Below are 18,182 nucleotides of genomic sequence, written 5' to 3' on the forward strand. Positions count from 1 at the left end.
AAAATAGTTATATTTATTGGATTTATTATCAAGCTCATATAAAAATAGTAGCTTTTTTAATTGAAAAGAAGTTATTAATCATCATGGCCTAAGTAACACTTCATATGAAAGTCCAAGAAATGGAGGAGATAGTAGAATTCAGATTTCTAAGTATGATATTTAATTTTGTAGGTTATTTGAAATAATTAGTTTGATGATACCAAACAAGACGTAGGCCTTAACTATAGAATAATATGATGCATTCAATAAAACAAAAAAATCAATCTTAATACTTTTAAGATATATAAAGAACTTATTACCAAGACCTCTACAAATTCCTATGCCAAGAGTAGGTGGTAGTATCACTTCTATACAAACTTATATTACAATTATCATACTTGGATTTGGAAGCTAAAAGGAGAAGAAAAAATTAGATAATGAAGAAGAATATGACAAAAAGAATCTAATAGTGCCAAAACCTGGTTAATTCAAAGTTTTACAACAAAGAGAAGAAGTTGTTTAGAAGAAGTGTACACAAACGAGACTACTTAAGTTGTGCAAAGAAACATATCCAAAGTGTAGTGATCTAAATATATTCTTTATTGGAATCACCAAAACTAAGTGCAAAAATTGCTAATACTTGATTGTAAAAAAAATAATAGTGTTGCATTAGATAAAGAAGGATGTAATATTGACCAAGATGTAGAATTATTCTTCAAAGATTTAGATTTTCATTAAAAGTATGGATGCAAAATTTAGCACTTTGTATAAGAATTCGATTTGATTTAATGATATTTTATATGTGGTATTTACCTTTATATAACAAAAACTCATTTTAGTTGTAGTTTTTACAACCACACTATTATGACTATTGCATTTGTTTTAACTCTAAAACTACTTAGATACAAAATGCTTGTAGAAAATGTTTTATGATTTGAAAAATAATTAAAATTTATATATATTATTTTAATAGATTATTTCTAATTTAAATATTTATTAAAAAATGATATAAACTAAAATGTAGCCAATCTATGTTTTATTTCTTGCACAAAGAAATTAATCAATTCTATGTCCTTGTTTATAAAAGATTTGTACCTTAGGAAAAAATTAATGAGTAAATTATTTAAGTTGCAAAATTCTTCTTAGAAGCAAAAATATCATATAAATGTATTAGCGCCATTGTGTATGGAAAAAAAAAAAAAAAAAAAAAAAAAAAAAAAATTGAAGCAAGAGTGATGGTTGAAAAGTGGTATTGTGAGGCAGCCCCTGAAGAAAATTCAGCACCCATGTCAATGTGGATCTGGGCGGGCCAAATGAGGAATGGGTTCAAAGTTCCCAACCTGCCCCCCTCCTTCCTTTCCTTTCCCTCCTTCAGTTCCCAGAAATCCAATCAACGGTTGAGATTGAATCTGAGTGAAAACTGCTATCCGACGGCCCACGATGGCGGAGCCAGTCGATTGAGAAAGGAGGTTTCTGCGACACAATTCTACGAGGCTCCAGGAGCCTCTCCACTGAAACCCCATCTTCCAAATCCTTCCACATTACTATAGAAACAAACGAGTGAGGATGTTTTCTTTTCTTCTCATCCCTGACCACAGCAGGGAAAACCCTAAAATCCCAACCTTGGATATCATGCTCGGCGAAGACGGAATTCACGGAAGAGGACTTCTCCGAAGTAAATTCACGTATCGTTAAGAATTGGATTTTACTCTGTCGAAGCATTTCGCTCGGCAAGGCATTTTGCCCTTGTTCACACCTAAGTCCACAGCTGTGAGATGCGATCAGGATCGAAATTGCTGGGAAAACGGACGCCAAACGGCAATGTTTGCTCTCAATGTGCGTGCAGCGAGCACAATCCCCGCAAGGGCGAAGAACTTCACGGAGTCTGTGATGTTGTTCGATTTAAGTTTTCTTCTTTGGGTTTACCCAGCTGTGCTTCTTTAGGTCGAGGTTTTTTTATTGCGGGGTTTTGGGGTTTGGGTGTTTCGTCGTGTGGGGAGCGGGAGGAGAAGAGAGTACAGTAGAGTTTGAGTAGAGCTGGAGACGTGGAGAGATGGCGAGACGACCTCCGATGCACTTACTACGCCTCCAGGGATTTTCTATCTTTCATCAGTTGAAGCTGGAGGAGCGGCTTCTGCGGACCACGTCGCAAAATTGGTGTCTTATCAATGAGGGTACCAGCCCCCCAGCAATCGTTATGGGCATCTCAGGGTAATTATCTTCCTCCTGCACACTCTTTTAATCACAATTTGTAGTGTACATGGCAGTACCCCTAGAATTTGATGGAGGAGTGAGAGTGGTAACGAGGATCTAATTCGGGCGGGGAGATGTTGGCAGTGAACTTACGTAGGTCCTACTCATTGCTATACAGGGATGGAAACCCATGACCCACATTCGCCGAATTCGGCTCCTGGTGCAGGAAGCCGGAGCAGTTGCTGGATGTGAAGGCTGTGATTCGAGATGGTATATCCGTAATTCGTCGATTCAGTGGTGGAGGCACGGTCATAGTGGACGAAAATACAGTCTTTGTAACTCTGATCTGTGGGGGTGATTCAGTTCCTATTCCGAAGTTGTATCCTCGGCCCATCATGGATTGGACTGAGGAGCTTTACGTCCCTGCTTTTCGATCAATTCCAGGTTTCCAGCTTCGAGAGCACGGTGAGATTTCTAAAGAATTTCAAATTAACTTTTTCGCAAACAAATTCTATTCCCAATGCTTGAGATGCTCAAATCATTATTAAAGGATATTGCAATTATGTTGTATGGAATGGAACATGCTTTTGCTCAAACCCCACCGAACAATCTGTCATGTACCGACGCGCGTCATAAACTCTAAAATTTGAACCGTACTCCAGTTTGTGCTCCCAGGGGCTAAATCTCAAATGCATCAATAGTATTCATTTTCATTATGTCTTTCTAGTAATTTCTTGTGAAGTATGAACAAAGCAATGACTGACGCGTTGTGTACCTACACATCGCAGATTATGTGTTTGGTGATAGGAAGTTCGGCGGCAACGCTCAGTCTATCACTAGGGGCCGATTTCTTCACCACACATCCTTCTTGTGGGATTACCAAGATGCTCGAATGGCGTATTTGCGGCACCCGGATAGGGCTCCTGCATATCGTGTGGTAAGTGTTGTGATCTTTGTTTGTGCATCTCATGCTGAATTTATCTTGTTATCTTCGAGGCTCTGCAGTTATGCCCTTCTGATTAGTCCCCTCGTATGTACTACAATTGGCAGAATCGGCAACATTCGGATTTCATTTGCCGCTTGAAGGACCACCTCCCTTCACGTGAGGTTTTCGTGGATTCTATTGTTCATGCATTCGACCATCAGTTTTCACTCGAAGAAACCGACCTGGATGCAATTCAAAAAACACTGACAGATGTGCCTCATCTGAACAGTACCTATGTTTTGTCCACTTGCCAACTTGAAGAATCATTAACACAGAAGCAATAAATTTTGTTTCTGATCACATCATAGAATCTATCATCTTTCTTCAGTTTTTGTTTCGACTCTCGGAACTGGTTGTCTGTTTAGTAGAAATCAAGGTTATTTGCAGTTTGAGGTCACTTAATGCTGTAGGTACTGGTACATGCTTCTGATCTACGACATTCGAGTATTCTGATTGGATTGTGTTGCCATATTGTTCTCTAGTTCTGAGGTTTAATAAATTGGGCAACTCATGCTAAGGAAGATATCAGCTTTATGTAATAGGATAACGGATTTCAGACTTCCTTGAGAAGTTTTAGATAAATTTATAGCTGTTTCATATATAAGGGATAATTGTCAGGTTCAATATAAGGGATAATTTAAGCTTATCTCAAAATGATCTTTCTTTAGTAACAATATATATACATAATATATATTTTTTAATGACAATTTATATATACATACATATATATGTGAATGATAAAGCAATCCAAATTTTTACTATAGTGACCCACCTATTATTATCATGAAAAAATAATTACCTTTAGATTCATTTCTCTACTATTAGATTTGCAATTGATGAAAAGAAAGTACATTCATCTACAATCATGACAATCTAATTTTCATTGTCACCTTCTACAATGATAGTTGTAGTAGTCTTTAATTATAGAACCTTAATTATTTGTTTAAAAGAGGGAAGGTTCTTTGATAGATTTATTTCATTGCCTAATTCCTAATTGAGATGAGGGTTAGGTTGGCCTTTCCTTCTTTGCCACCCTCATCTCTTTGCATTGCTTTCCTACTATATTTGCTTCCTTGCTTGCAGTGTCTAATGTTGAAATCATTGTTGGAAGTGTTTTTCTTTCAATCTAAATCATGCGTGTTTCTATGAGCATTTCATTTGTAGGAGATGTTTTTTTTATTGAAGACATTCCAAGCTTGTTGAATTGTAGGAAAGTTCTAAAGTAATACCCTTTGGAGATTTTGTTGAAATTTAACAGTTTGTAGTATTGGATTCAAAGTTCTCTAGTGGATTTGTAGAGTGGTTGCTTGAATTTTGGTGTTTGGTGTTTTTTACGTTAGAGATTGCGTGTTTTTTTGGGAGATTTTGAATGGAAATTTAAATTGGGTTGTTTTTTTATTTCTTTGTTTTTTGAGGTTGAGTAATGTATATGGGACAATTAGATCATAGATCAAAAGAGGCTAGAGTGAATTCAAGGTCTCCAAATGTGATGGAGCCTAGAGGTGATGTTACCAATGGGGCAACACTATCACCTAAAGGACAAGCGTACTTCCATGCATATTCTCATATGTCAAACCCTAAGTTGCAAGCCAAGAAGAACATCAATCATATATCAAATCTTGGGTTAGAACTGTGGGTCTTGAAGTTTGTTCTCAGTATTATTGCCTTTAGCTTAATATCATCTACAAAACAAAACAATGTGGTTTACAACACTTTTATCTCGTACAAGTGAGAAGTTTGGACTTCACAACCTTATATGAAATAAATCCTATAAGTCAATCATTTCTATGAGGCAAAAATCTTAATACAATTTTGTTTTGTTTTATTTTTTTCTTTTTTGTATTTTTTTTATTTGAATCTAGGATTTTGGAATCAAGCAATTGTAATATTTGATGTTTCCAAATTGCAATATATTTTCTTTGAAAAAAAATTAGTCACTTTAAGTAAATGTCTTGCTTCAACTTGGTACTGTTTCTACCACAATATCCAGTGTCGTGTGAATTGCCTTACATCTCTTATATAAAGCAAAAGACTTATTTCATAATCCTTATCAACTTTTTTGTTTATTGTTTGAATTCTTTTATTCTTATATATTTGGTTTAGAAGTTGAATACGATATATATATATATATATATATATATATATATAAGTATTTTTTTTTTCTTTCTTTCTTTCTTTCTTTTTCTTTAGAGAGAAGAAGAGAAAGAAGTTTAGGTTTAGACATGTCTATGAATTAATGTGTATATTCATCAAAAGGTGCGAAGTCGGACCTTGTTCTGAGATTTTAGGGATATGAAGCTGAGGTTTTGGATCTTAGGTAGAAAATGCATAGATAATTGTAGGATCTTTTCATTGCTAAGGATACAAAGATGTGAGATTTTTAGCGGTATGTAATAGAGAGTAATCATGGTTTTTTCGTAGATATGGAGATTAGCTCTACCATTGACAAGTAATTTTGTGTATTATTTATTAAAAGATGTTGTATGTTGGATAATGTTACAAAGTTGATTAAGGATCAAGTTGTGCTTTTCAATAGGCCATTTCCTCACACTCATCATAATAACAATCCAAATCGGATGTTGTTTCTATGTAGTCAAATTCATTTAAATTAATTTTTTTTCTTAAAATTCAAGTATCACCTAAATAATATCTAGATATACACATTGTTTTGAAATGTTTATAAATGTCAATTAAAAAATGACATTAGACACATCATTTTTATTTTATTAGTATCAAATAAATTAATAATTAATATCACTTGAAGTAATAATCATTATAATTTTTCAAATGATTATATGTAGTATTTTTTGAAAACAGTTTTGCTAGCATATTGTTGAATTCTACTATGTTTGTATATTATTTGTAGATAATTGCAAGAAAAAATTTGTCCTTGTAGGACATGTGTGGATATTATGTCCTATTGACTTGTAGTTGCTGCAAAAGCACCTCCTTGTTCTTACTTCTATTGATTCAAATTGTCATGGAGATTGTTGTCTTGATGGTTTTGTATGCAGGTCACTTCTAGTTCTATTTCTTGCTCTTTGTGGTCTTTTCTTTAGGCGACTCACTTGTGGATTTTTCAATTGCATAGTTATTGTTCAAAGCTCAACTAATCTTTTATATAAATTTTCTTGTTGGTGAAGAGGTAAAACATCAAAAGTTTGACTAACATCAATATAAAGTGGACATAAACTTTGAAAAGAGAATAGAATTGTAGGTGATATTGGAATAAACTAGTTAGAAGTATTTACTAGATAGTAATAATGATGAAAATCACCAATTGACAAAACATCTCTTCTTCTTTAAAATTATTATTTAATGCTTACAAAGTAGATTTAATATATTTATTATTGTCTTTATACAGGAAAAATTATGTTCATCAATCTTTGCTCTTGTTTGCTTATTCAAGGACAAGATTAAGAGCATATAAAGATACATGTTTCACAACATTGGTAAAGAAACCAATATTGTGTTGATGAGCAATATGGATTTATTCTAAACTTTCTTGAGCTTTCAATTTTATTATAATATTTTAAAAAAAGTAAGAGATAGAAATTTGAACTTCTCTAAGTTCTTTGGTGAAGACTTTTAAGTAGGATTTTAATGCTAAATATTGATCCTCTATTTATAATTTAGTAACACTTCTAGGGTGAAGTGGATTATTTATCTAAGCTTTAAAAAATCTCTTCTTGTGTGGTATCTAAGTATTTTTTAAGTATTCAATAGTTGCATGAGCAATATTTCACGGACATACATATAATTACCTATATGAATAGATAAAAGTATGTAAAAGTAGATAAAAGTAGGTTAATTGTGTAATATCTTCTAGAGAAGCTTCTTAGAAGCTTCATAGACGCTGCTTTGACTTTATAGGAGTCTATAGTTGACTTTTAGGTTAGAAACTTGGTCAACAAGTTAGCCATGTGCCACACATGTTGGAAGCTTAAAGAACAAGCTAACTACGTGGTCCATCCATAGAAAACTTGCCTTGCAAGCAAAGGCATGTGGCCTAGAAAGTCAACATATATTGGAGGTCTTATAGAACATCGCCACGTGGCTTCTAGTTAGATAGTATATATAGAGGCAAGAGTGAAGCCCTCTTCACTCTTGTCAACTCCTTTCTTGCTTCTAGTCTAGTTTCAAGAGTCTCTAGTTTTCTTGTATTTTGGCAATAGCCATTCCAGTTTCTTTCTTAATATACATATTTCTATTTTGTCCTATTTCTTTTTAAGAAAAGTCTCACTTACTCTTTAGCTTTCATCGAGTTCTTGTCCTTGACAGATTGACAAGAGTACACTTACAATATCAGAGCTTTGTCTTTTCTTGATTAAGAGTGGATTACCCCTTTTTCTTGATAAGACATAAGCGCATTAGAAGTTGTGGATTACCCTCTTTTGAACTGATATTGTTCTTAGTATTTTCTTTGTTATCAATTCCTCTCTTCTATTTGTTTTGAGCGTTATTAGACATCTTCTCTTTTCTAAGTGCTACTATGGCAGAGCTTGTTGAAATGAAGAGTGCAATGGCACAGATGCAAGAACAATTGAGGGAGTTAATGCTTGCGATGCATCAACTCAATTTACCACCACAAGGAGCAACAAGAATGGTAGGAAGTGAAGATATAGAGATGATTGGGGCTGCTTCAACATCTGCACCAAACCATGTCCCTTCTCCCAGAATGGAACACCCTTCGAGTGTTAGAGAACCGAGAGTTTCCTTGCCCGAGAAGTTTGATGGTACCAGATCCAAGTTTCGAAGATTCATCAATCAGGTCCAATTAGTGATTGAACTTCAACCCCAGAGCTATCCAACTCCAAGGTCACAAGTTAGATTCATTGGTACACTTCTTTCAGGTTCAGCATTGTCATGGTTTTCATCTTTTCTTGAACGACGAGATCCAATATTGGATAATCTGGAGGCTTTTTTGGCGGAGTTTCGATCCATGTTTGGAGAACATGATGCAATTCGTGTTGCAACCAACAAGATCCGTATTTTGCGACAAGGCAATCGATCAGTAACATTATATGCTTCGCAATTTCGACAACTTGCAACTGATATCAAGTGGGATGATGCCGCACTTGTGAGTCAATTTCTCTACGGATTACAATATGAGGTAAAGAAATTGATGCTTAATTTACCTGATCCTCAAACATTGAGTCAAGCAATTGACTTTGCTGTGAAGTGCGACAATCGACTTTTTGAATTTCGATCCGAGAGTCGCACAAGTGGGCCTCAACGTTACTACAATTCAATGGCAAGACCGACGTCTCCTCAACACATACCTTCACAAGTAGAGGATATGCAAATTGATGCGGTACGTTTCAAACCTCTTACTGAGCAAGAAAAGTCTCGTCGTCGACAAGAAGGATTGTGCTTATATTGTGGAGAACCTAAGCACACTGCTCAACATTGTCCAAAGAAGCGTCGTAACTACAAAATTAGGAGTACAGCTGTCAAAGAAGACAGTATGTCAGAAAACGAGTACGTCCAGCTACAATAGGGATCGTGCGGCTGGAATCTTGTACAACTTCTAATGAAGGTCCTATCCTCTCCTCAGAACCATCTCCTTGTTTTATAATAGATGTGCGTTTAGGACCTAATAATTACAAAGCCTCTGCCTTGGTAGATTCAGGAGCCTCATCTTGTTTTTTAGATGAAGAATTTGCTAGATGTCATAGAATATCATTAATACAAAAAACTAAACCTGTACACGTAGAAGTCATAGATGGTCGTCCGTTGTCTTCTGGAGATGTAACTCACGAAACACTTCCTATAGATGTAGTAATAAATGGTCATAGTAGTTGCGTAATTTTTAATATAATTAGATCTCCCTCTAATCCAGTAATATTAGGCTTATCATGGTTAGAAAAGTATAATCCTCGAATAGATTGGATTTCTCGTAAACTTGATTTTTCTCAGACCATTAGTAACAGTTCTATTAATCAAGTAAAAAACCATGAGTCTAGTATAGTAAAACTCGCACTTATAGGTGCAAAAGCATTTATACACGCAGCAAAACAAGGATCAACTTTTGCTATTTAAGCTGCACCTATTTCTGAAAGCGTAAAGACTTCAAGTGGCATTCCAAGTCAATATCAGGATTATCAAGACGTTTTTGAGAAAAAGAATGCAGATATTCTTCCTGAGCATTGCCCATACGATTGTTCAATCGATCTCAAGGAAGGAACTCTGCCACCATTTGGACCAATTTACAGTTTATCGCAAGATGAGTTGGTTGAACTCAAGACATATATTGACGAGAATTTAGCGAAGAATTTCATACGCCATTCAAAATCTCCAGCAGGAGCTCCAATTCTATTCGTAAAGAAAAAAGATGGATCTTTACGAATGTGTGTTGACTATCGAGGACTCAACAAGATCACAATCAAGAACAAATATCCATTACCTTTGATATCAGGACTCCTTGACCAGTTAAATCAAGCTAAGATCTATACAAAAATAGATCTAAGAGGAGCATATAATCTAGTACGGATCAAAGAAGGAGATGAATGGAAGACTGCGTTTCGAACCAGGTACGGGCATTTTGAATATAATGTCATGCCTTTTGGACTCACGAATGCACCAGCTGCTTTTCAACATCTCATGAATGATGTATTTCGTGAATTCTTAGACAATTTTGTCGTCTGCTACCTAGACGATATCCTGATTAATTCTAAGAATGTTGAAGAACATGAAATACATGTTCGTCAAGTATTACAAAAACTTAGAGATGCAGGATTGTACGCCAAGATGGAAAAGTGTGTATTTCACACTACTCAAGTTGACTTTTTAGGATACATCATTTCAAATGATGGTCTTATGATGGATTCTAAGAAAGTCCAAACAATCATGGATTGGAAGATTCCAAAGACTGTAAGAGATGTCCAATGTTTCTTGGGATTTGTCAATTACTATCGGATCTTCATCAAAGACTTCTCACGAGTTGCAGCTCCACTTACACGCTTGACTAGTAAAGATAAATTCCAATGGAATCAAGAAGCGGAAGCAGCATTTGAAGCCTTGAAGACATCGTTTGTCTCTGCACCAGTCTTATATCGTGTTGACTTTTCTAAGGTATTTTTTATGAAAACAGACGCATCGGATTTTGCCTTGGGTGCAGTTTTATCACAAATGGGAACAGATGACAAACTTCATCCGATAGCTTTTCATTCAAGAAAATTCTCAGCAGCCGAGATCAATTATGAGATCCACGATAAAGAACTTCTTGCAATCATGGATTCCTTTCAAGAATGGCGTCATTATCTAGAAGGTGCTTCTAGTCCAGTCACTGTGTGTACAGATCACAAGAACCTCGAGTATTTCATGTCAGCACGCGTCTTGAATCGTCGTCAAGCTCGTTGGAGTATGTCTTTGTCAAGATTCGACTTCATTATCACTTATCGGCCAGGAAAACAACAAGGTTTGTCCGATGCCCTGTCTAGACGTTCTTATTTTGCACCAAAAGAAGGAGATGTAGCTTTTGAGCAACAAAGAACGGTCCTCTTGAAACCGGAGCAATTTCATCTCCGAGCAGTGAAATCAACATTGACTGTTGATTCAACTTTTCTCAAGCAAATCCAGTCCAGTATGTCCTTAGACCCTCTTGTTCATGATATCGAGAATAAATCTTCCAAGTCTCATGATTCTTCTAAGTTCGAGTTCAAGAATAATCTATTATATTTTGAAGGACGCCTATATGTTCCAGAAGGAAAAGCACGTTTGCGTGTTCTTCAAGCACGTCATGACTTTCCAGCAGCAGGGCACTTTGGATATAATAAGACTCTGGAACTCATATCAAGAGATTTTTGGTGGCCACAAATGTGGAAGTCAGTCAAAGACTTTGTACAATCATGTGATATTTGTTCAAGATCAAAAATTCCTCGACATCGACCTTACGGACTTCTTCAGCCATTACTTATACCAGAACAACCATGGTCTTCTGTTTCTATGGATTTCATCACAGATCTTCCAAGCTCAAGATCTTATGATTCTATATTTGTGATAGTAGATCGTTTCACCAAGATGGCACATTTTATGCCATGTACAAAATCTATCATAGGTGAAGAAACAGCTAAGCTTTTCATTGATAATATCTATCGCTATCATGGATTACCTAAAGATATCATATCGGATAGGGGAACTCAATTTGTGTCGAGATTCTGGAGGACTCTTTTCAAGATTTTAAAAGTGGACATAAAGCTATCTTCAGCTTTCCATCCTCAAACTGATGGACAAACAGAGCGCGTAAACCAAGTCTTGGAACAGTATTTAAGGTGTACCATCAACTACCAACAAGATGATTGGACAAACCTTCTGCCATTGGCAGAGTTTGCTTATAATAATACGGTACATTCCTCCACGCAACAAACACCTTTCTTTGCCAATTATGGCTATCATCCATGACTTGATACTTTTGATTTTTCAAAAGTTGATAATCCTGCAGCAGAAGATATGGCAAATCGGTTGTCAGAGTTACATGCAATAATGAAGGCGCAGTTGAAGAAAGCTCAAGAACGACAAAAGATAAATGCAGATGTATATCGTAAAGAGCAACCACAACTCAACGTGGGTGATAAGGTATGGCTACTTCGTCGCAATATCAAGACCACTCGACCTTGTGACAAATTGGACTATCGTAGACTTGGCCCCTTTTCTGTTTCTGAACAGATCAACCCAGTTGCATATCGGTTACATCTACCGGAGTCAATGAAGATCCATCCTGTATTCCACGTGTCTCTTCTTGAACCATATAAGACAGTGGATATACAAGGAAGAAGACAAATGCCACCGCCTCCTATAGAAGTAGATAATAATGAAGAATTTGAGGTGGAAGAGATATTAGACTCAAGGCGGCGCCGAAATAAGCTGGAATATCTTGTTCATTGGTGCGGATATGATAATAGTGAGCGCACATGGGAGCCATCCAGGAATCTAGCAAATGCATCAGCTAAAGTCAAAGTTTTTCATCAACGACATCCATCAAAACCAAGATGAAAACCTCTCTTATAAAAGAGACAAGATTGAGGCAAGATAACATTCAATTTCCTATCCTTGTTTGTAACTTCTTTGCATTTTGTGACGCTAATTAGATGGAGAGCCAACAACCAGCGGATTCAACTCAAGAACCTGCGTTTGCTGACTTACCGGATGAGACATTGCGATTGTCACAACCTTCAAGACGACGCAACCGAGATGGAGACCCTCAAGAACGACATGTTCTTCCTCGAATAGATGGTGAGATACAACGCGTTTGGTATCACGACCTTGGAAGAGATTCTCGATGTTTGGTGATATTATTGGAGATAGGAACGACTCCTGATGGTGTTTCAAATGTATTATTTGAAGGAAGTTATGAAGGCCTCAACAGTGATCAAATAACAGGGTGGTCTTCTCGCCCTGGAATGGGACACTATCGATGGCTAAGAGGACCCATCAACTATCTTCGAAGAGAACAAAGATCAGAGTATGTAGCAAATACAATTCGCCGCATATTAGATTTTCTCAATATATAATCACCGCTTCTCGTGGAACTCGTCCCTAGAAGGGGGGTTAATGTCACGGACATACATATAATTACCTATATGAATAGATAAAAGTATGTAAAAGTAGATAAAAGTAGGTTAATTGTGTAATATCTTCTAGAGAAACTTCTTAGAAGCTTCATAGACGCTGCTTTGACTTTATAGGAGTCTATAGTTGACTTTTAGGTTAGAAACTTGGTCAACAAGTTAGCCATGTGCCACACATGTTGGAAGCTTAAAGAACAAGCTAACTACGTGGTCCATCCATAGAAAACTTGCCTTGCAAGCAAAGGCATGTGGCCTAGAAAGTCAACATATATTGGAGGTCTTATAGAACATCGCCACGTGGCTTCTAGTTAGATAGTATATATAGAGGCAAGAGTGAAGCCCTCTTCACTCTTGTCAACTCCTTTCTTGCTTCTAGTCTAGTTTCAAGGGTCTCTAGTTTTCTTGTATTTTGGCAATAGCCATTCTAGTTTCTTTCTTAATATACATATTTCTATTTTGTCCTATTTCTTTTTGAGAAAAGTCTCACTTACTCTTTAGCTTTCATCAAGTTTTTGTCCTTGACACAATAATAGGAATAAACTTATTGCAAAGATTAGTCCAAATCAAAAAGCTCTACAGAATACGCACTAATCACAATAGTCCAATCTATAAGGAATAAAGACTATCCTAATTTTACTTTGTTTGAGAAGTATTTTTTATAATTTTCTAATATATTTTTATATTCTCTAAATATAGAATAATAAATTTGAAGTAGAAAATATTAATTCAATAGCATTTATTAATGCTAAATTCTTTTCAACACATATACAAATGGATCGAATTTCTCCATATACTTCTTGAAGTTGGATTAATACCCAATAAAAAAAGGTCCTATTTTCTTGTAGAAAAAATAAGCACCAATGATAAATAAAGTATTGAAACTTATCATCCCTACAATATATAATATTAGCATTCTAAATCTATTTGTTTTATATGTGCAATCTATGACAATGAAAAAATGATACATTTTTGCAAATTAAATAGAATTAAAATGTACAAAAAATAAAAAAATAATTTTATCATCCTGATTAAAATGATAAATAAAATGGTAATTAACTCTTTGTAAAGTTTCTATAAGTTATATAATAGGTGATCATCTAACGAGTGTAATATGATGTAATTTTTGTTGCTCATTGTAAATAATTTGAGGAAATACTTTGCCATTAGTATGACTTTCACATAAGGCAATAATAACATATTTTGGTAGAATACCTATAATTAGAAATCATGAAGTTAATTCTTTTTTGGCTAGTTATAAATGGTGAGCAAATACATGGTTTAAAAATAAAAAAAAATAAAAAAAATTCCATAGTTATGAAGAATATTTCAAACAATCAAATACTATGGAATATTATTATGCAAACGACAAGCATGCAATGCAAATAGACATCTTGCTAGATGACTTACATTATTTCATTTGTAAATATGATGATTTTGATCATAGTAAACTTCTCCTTTATTACATTTGTAATCAATGCGATCTTAGTCAAAACACTATTTGCATATAACATAGCCTTAATTGTGCATAAATTCATTAATACTACATTTTATTTTCTTATACTTTCAAAATATTCTTTAGGTGGTGTACACATATATCCCTCACTTTCCATTGTAAAATGCAAAAAAATTATAAAATATACAATTTCATCTCATATATTTATTACATACAATCTGGAAAAGAATATGTATTAGAATAAGATGAAGAAGTAAATTCAATACATACAAAATTATAAGGCAAGTAGGTGAAAAGCAATAAAAAGATGTTATTGTTAGCCATTAGAAACTATTGAGAACAATTAGAAACTACATCCAAAATGATGGTTCTATTTATTTGAATATAGATTATGGTCTTAATGAAGAAGATGATTTGTACTATCCATGTGTGAAATTGTGATGATGGATGGATGGCTTTAGTAAAAACTTGGGTCGTTTTATTATCCTCCTACATATATATAAATTTCATTTTACAATGTATATTACTATTATATAACAATATATACTTTCATTCTTTTCTGGAGTATATTTCCTGTAATGAGTTGAGATTTTTTTAATGAAGCAGCATCCAATTTCCTAAAATCCTTGCTGATGGATCAAAATCAAAATACAACAATCTTTCTTGGTATCTGTTAAAGAATAACTATCTTAATACTATCAATACTTCAATAAATAATCAATTGTCTTTGTGTCATTTTACAATTCTAAGAATTGTTTTAACTTTTCTTACTTCTGTTAATCCTTATACTATCTATGATTAGTCTTAATAAATGAGTAATATTGTACCAACTTTATGTTTTTATATCCAGTTTGTTTCTTAAAAAATTCCATATCATTTATACTTAGTTTTTAATTTTGATTGTATTCTTTTCTAAATGTGTTGATTATATTATGTTTTGAAAATAAACAACTATTATATTTTTTTGCATCTAAATTATAATTATATGCATTCCTTTCATTAATGATTGCACAGTTTTTAATCTCTTAAAACTTGTTAGAATTTATTTTGAAAAAATAATTTATTCCTATAAGAATGTCTACAAAGTCTCCAACATTATGGACTTGAAACTAACTTATTGATTACTTCTGTGGCCTAGTTCCAAATTATTTTTGTTCAAGGGCATTTTTAAAATCCACGTACAATTCATTGAGATCATAATAATATATAAAGCCAATATAATAAAAAAAAAATACAATCTATTTGTATTCTTTAAGCATTTACTTTCTCAATTTAGCAATATTAATATAGTTTTTTTTTTTATAAGTTCTTAGTTTTAATCAAACATCCTTCTACTTGAGAGAAAAATCATCATCTATAATTTCTTTTATTTTAAATTGTTTAAAATGTACTAAATATATATATATATATATATATATATATATATTTTGTAAAAAATATCTACCATTATGATTGTGTATGTTATTAATTTGGACCCAAAGGCCTTAGATCAAATAGCAAAGCAACATTTGTACCATAAAATAACATATTTTTCTTTATTGTTATGGGTTTGATTTATTTTATTTTAATAAAAAAAATTATCACCTTAATTTCTTTAATAAAGTCTCATATTTAATTTAATCTTTATTCTGGAAATCTTTTTTTTGTAGTTGTATTTTTTTTGATGGTGCTGTGTCATATTTTAGATTTTCAATTGACTTTCTATCCTATAAATACTGATCTTAATTAGTCTAGGTAATTTAAACTACAACATTGTTGTAGTTTTTATTTTTTGTAATTTTTTTCATTGATGAAATTTTTAAAATATCATCTAAATTTTATTTAAAAATAGATCTAGTCTTTTGGTTTTGGTAGTTCAATTCCCTCTTCTTCTAAGTATTGTCAATTGCTTCAATAAAATACATTTATAAATAAATTATTGTCAAAAACTATGTCTTTAATTTTTTTAAAATAAATATTTAGATAGATTCTTCTTGTGTTATAAAATATTATATTTTCTCATAGAAAATGCATTTAATTCTTTTTGATCTTTTTTTAATAAAATTATACTATTTTTTAAATTTTAATATATATATATATATATATATATATATATATTTTCCAAACCTTATTAAGTATAGTCAAGATTCTTGTTTCTATATGAATGACTAACTTCATATACATCTTTTCAATTTGAGACTATTCTTTAAAAATTGATTCTACCTTTGAATTAAAGGTAGAATCAATTTTGTGGAATCCCATGTATAATATCATAACCATTTACTTAGAACTTTCAATTCAGCTAATATGAACATATGTTTTAAAAAATGTTTTAGAATAGATTTACTCAAATATAAGAACTCAATAATCTATTGTGCAAGAAAGTTTTATTTTGCATCTTTGAAACTAGTAAGAATAATTATATTTTTATTCTTATATTTGCAATAGATGTTATATGCAACTTTGATTACAATACAAGATTGAGTATTTTTCAACATACAATATCTAATCAAATTTTTTAATTTTTAATATTTTATTTCAAAATTCTATCCAAAACATAAAAATAAATATAAAAAAGAAAAGAAAAAAGACATTATAATAAATTTAGTTAAATACTGATAATTTAGTTTTTTCATATGATAAAAAATATTTGGTGGTTATTATTTTCTTGATATTAAGAAAAAAATGAAGTTCATATTAATTTTAAATTTAAAATTTAAAAATATAAGTTTATAGTTTATTTTCAAAGGTAAATTAGTGACCTTAAGTTATGGAGCCTCTCAAGGTAAGTTCATAGTGTCTTTAATGATAAGAAAATAAGTAAGAAGCCAATATAAAAAAAAAAAAAAAAAAAAAAAAAAACTCTAATATATTCCTTTTCTAAATAAAAGAATGACAATTATATTACCACTTATATACAACCTTATTCTTACCTTTGGAAGTAAGTTTTTTATTTTTTATATATTTACTGAGTTAAATACAAAGTTTAATTTTTTTGCATGGCTTTAAAAAATTCAAAAATTCTAAGATATTTTAAGATAAGATTTGAAAGTATTTGATTTGAAGAAAAATGATGGCACATTAGATTTCTTAGTTTAGTGTATAATTTCTTATGTTATAAATATATTGTCAAGAATAAATTCAAGTGGTAGAAAGGTTCTTTTTTTTTGGTTTATAAATGTTGTAAGCACCAATCATAATCTTTATTCCACTTCATTAGTAGATATTTTATGAAAAATGATAAACAAGATCATAAATTTAGAATTAGGTAATATTTTTTATTACTTTTTTTCAAAGAAATATAATTTTTTCTTTAACTAAATTTTCTCAAAATCTATGTTTTTCATGAGCTATGTTTGAATTGTTAACTCTAATTACTTCCAAAATTACATAAAAATTCCACACTAAATATTTTTATGAAAAGATATCTTTCTTTAATCCTTTTAAAAAGGTTTAAAACTTATATCATAACCAATCTTTATTTTATTGTTGACAGATTCTATATTTTGAGAAGTACACATTAAAGTTGGATGAAAGATTCAACTAGAAACTGATGATATAGAGCTTCACTACCACAAATTACATATCATAGAATTATGTTTTGGAATTGAGTCATATTTCTAATACAAACCCGTTTGCATTTTCCATTGGCATTCACTTTTCAATCACACGCATGTACCCACCAATTTGTTGACTGGTAGTTATAGAATCAATTTTTATTCGGATGCGAGGAAGTTCCACATGCGGCCTTCCATGGAGATGAGATGAAGACAAAAGTGGAGATGTAGCTCACAGGCCATGCTAATTATTGGAAATTATTGATGCCTTGTGGTGATGGGGGATTTGGTGTGTGGGTCCCTGTTGGTGGAACTGTGAAGATTGAAATGCATATTATCATATTTTAACGTTATTTATAGATTGACTTATCACAAGTCTCTAGAGTACATATGTATGTGTACTCTAGAATACACATACATACATACATACATACATATACTTTTAAAATTCCCTCAGTGCATGTAAC

General features: G+C 32.6%; 1 protein-coding gene across 1 annotated transcript; it reads left to right on the plus strand.

The window, feature by feature from the left end:
• Positions 1 to 1,479: 1,479 nt before the first annotated feature.
• Positions 1,480 to 3,696, plus strand: LOC112295600 (uncharacterized). Its single transcript, XM_024547394.3, has 4 exons — positions 1,480 to 2,190; positions 2,399 to 2,637; positions 2,961 to 3,109; positions 3,223 to 3,696. Exons 1-4 carry the CDS (start codon positions 2,033 to 2,035, stop codon positions 3,439 to 3,441), a joined length of 765 nt encoding a protein of 254 aa, XP_024403162.1. The 5' UTR covers positions 1,480 to 2,032; the 3' UTR covers positions 3,442 to 3,696.
• Positions 3,697 to 18,182: the final 14,486 nt, after the last annotated feature.

This window comes from Physcomitrium patens, chromosome 2 (assembly GCF_059467195.1).
Source record: "Physcomitrium patens ecotype Gransden chromosome 2, ASM5946719v1, whole genome shotgun sequence".
Lineage (NCBI taxonomy): Eukaryota > Viridiplantae > Streptophyta > Bryopsida > Funariales > Funariaceae > Physcomitrium > Physcomitrium patens.

What these genes read in the sequence shown, in the direction of transcription:
- LOC112295600 (XM_024547394.3), top strand. Translation starts at nt 2,033, where the DNA reads ATGGCGAGACGACCTCCGATGCACTTACTACGCCTCCAGGGATTTTCT. An exon ending in TTTCCAGCTTCGAGAGCACG is followed by an intron (nt 2,638 to 2,960) that starts GTGAGATTTCTA and finishes TACACATCGCAG; the next exon opens with ATTATGTGTTTGGTGATAGG. An exon ending in GGGCTCCTGCATATCGTGTG is followed by an intron (nt 3,110 to 3,222) that starts GTAAGTGTTGTG and finishes TACAATTGGCAG; the next exon opens with AATCGGCAACATTCGGATTT.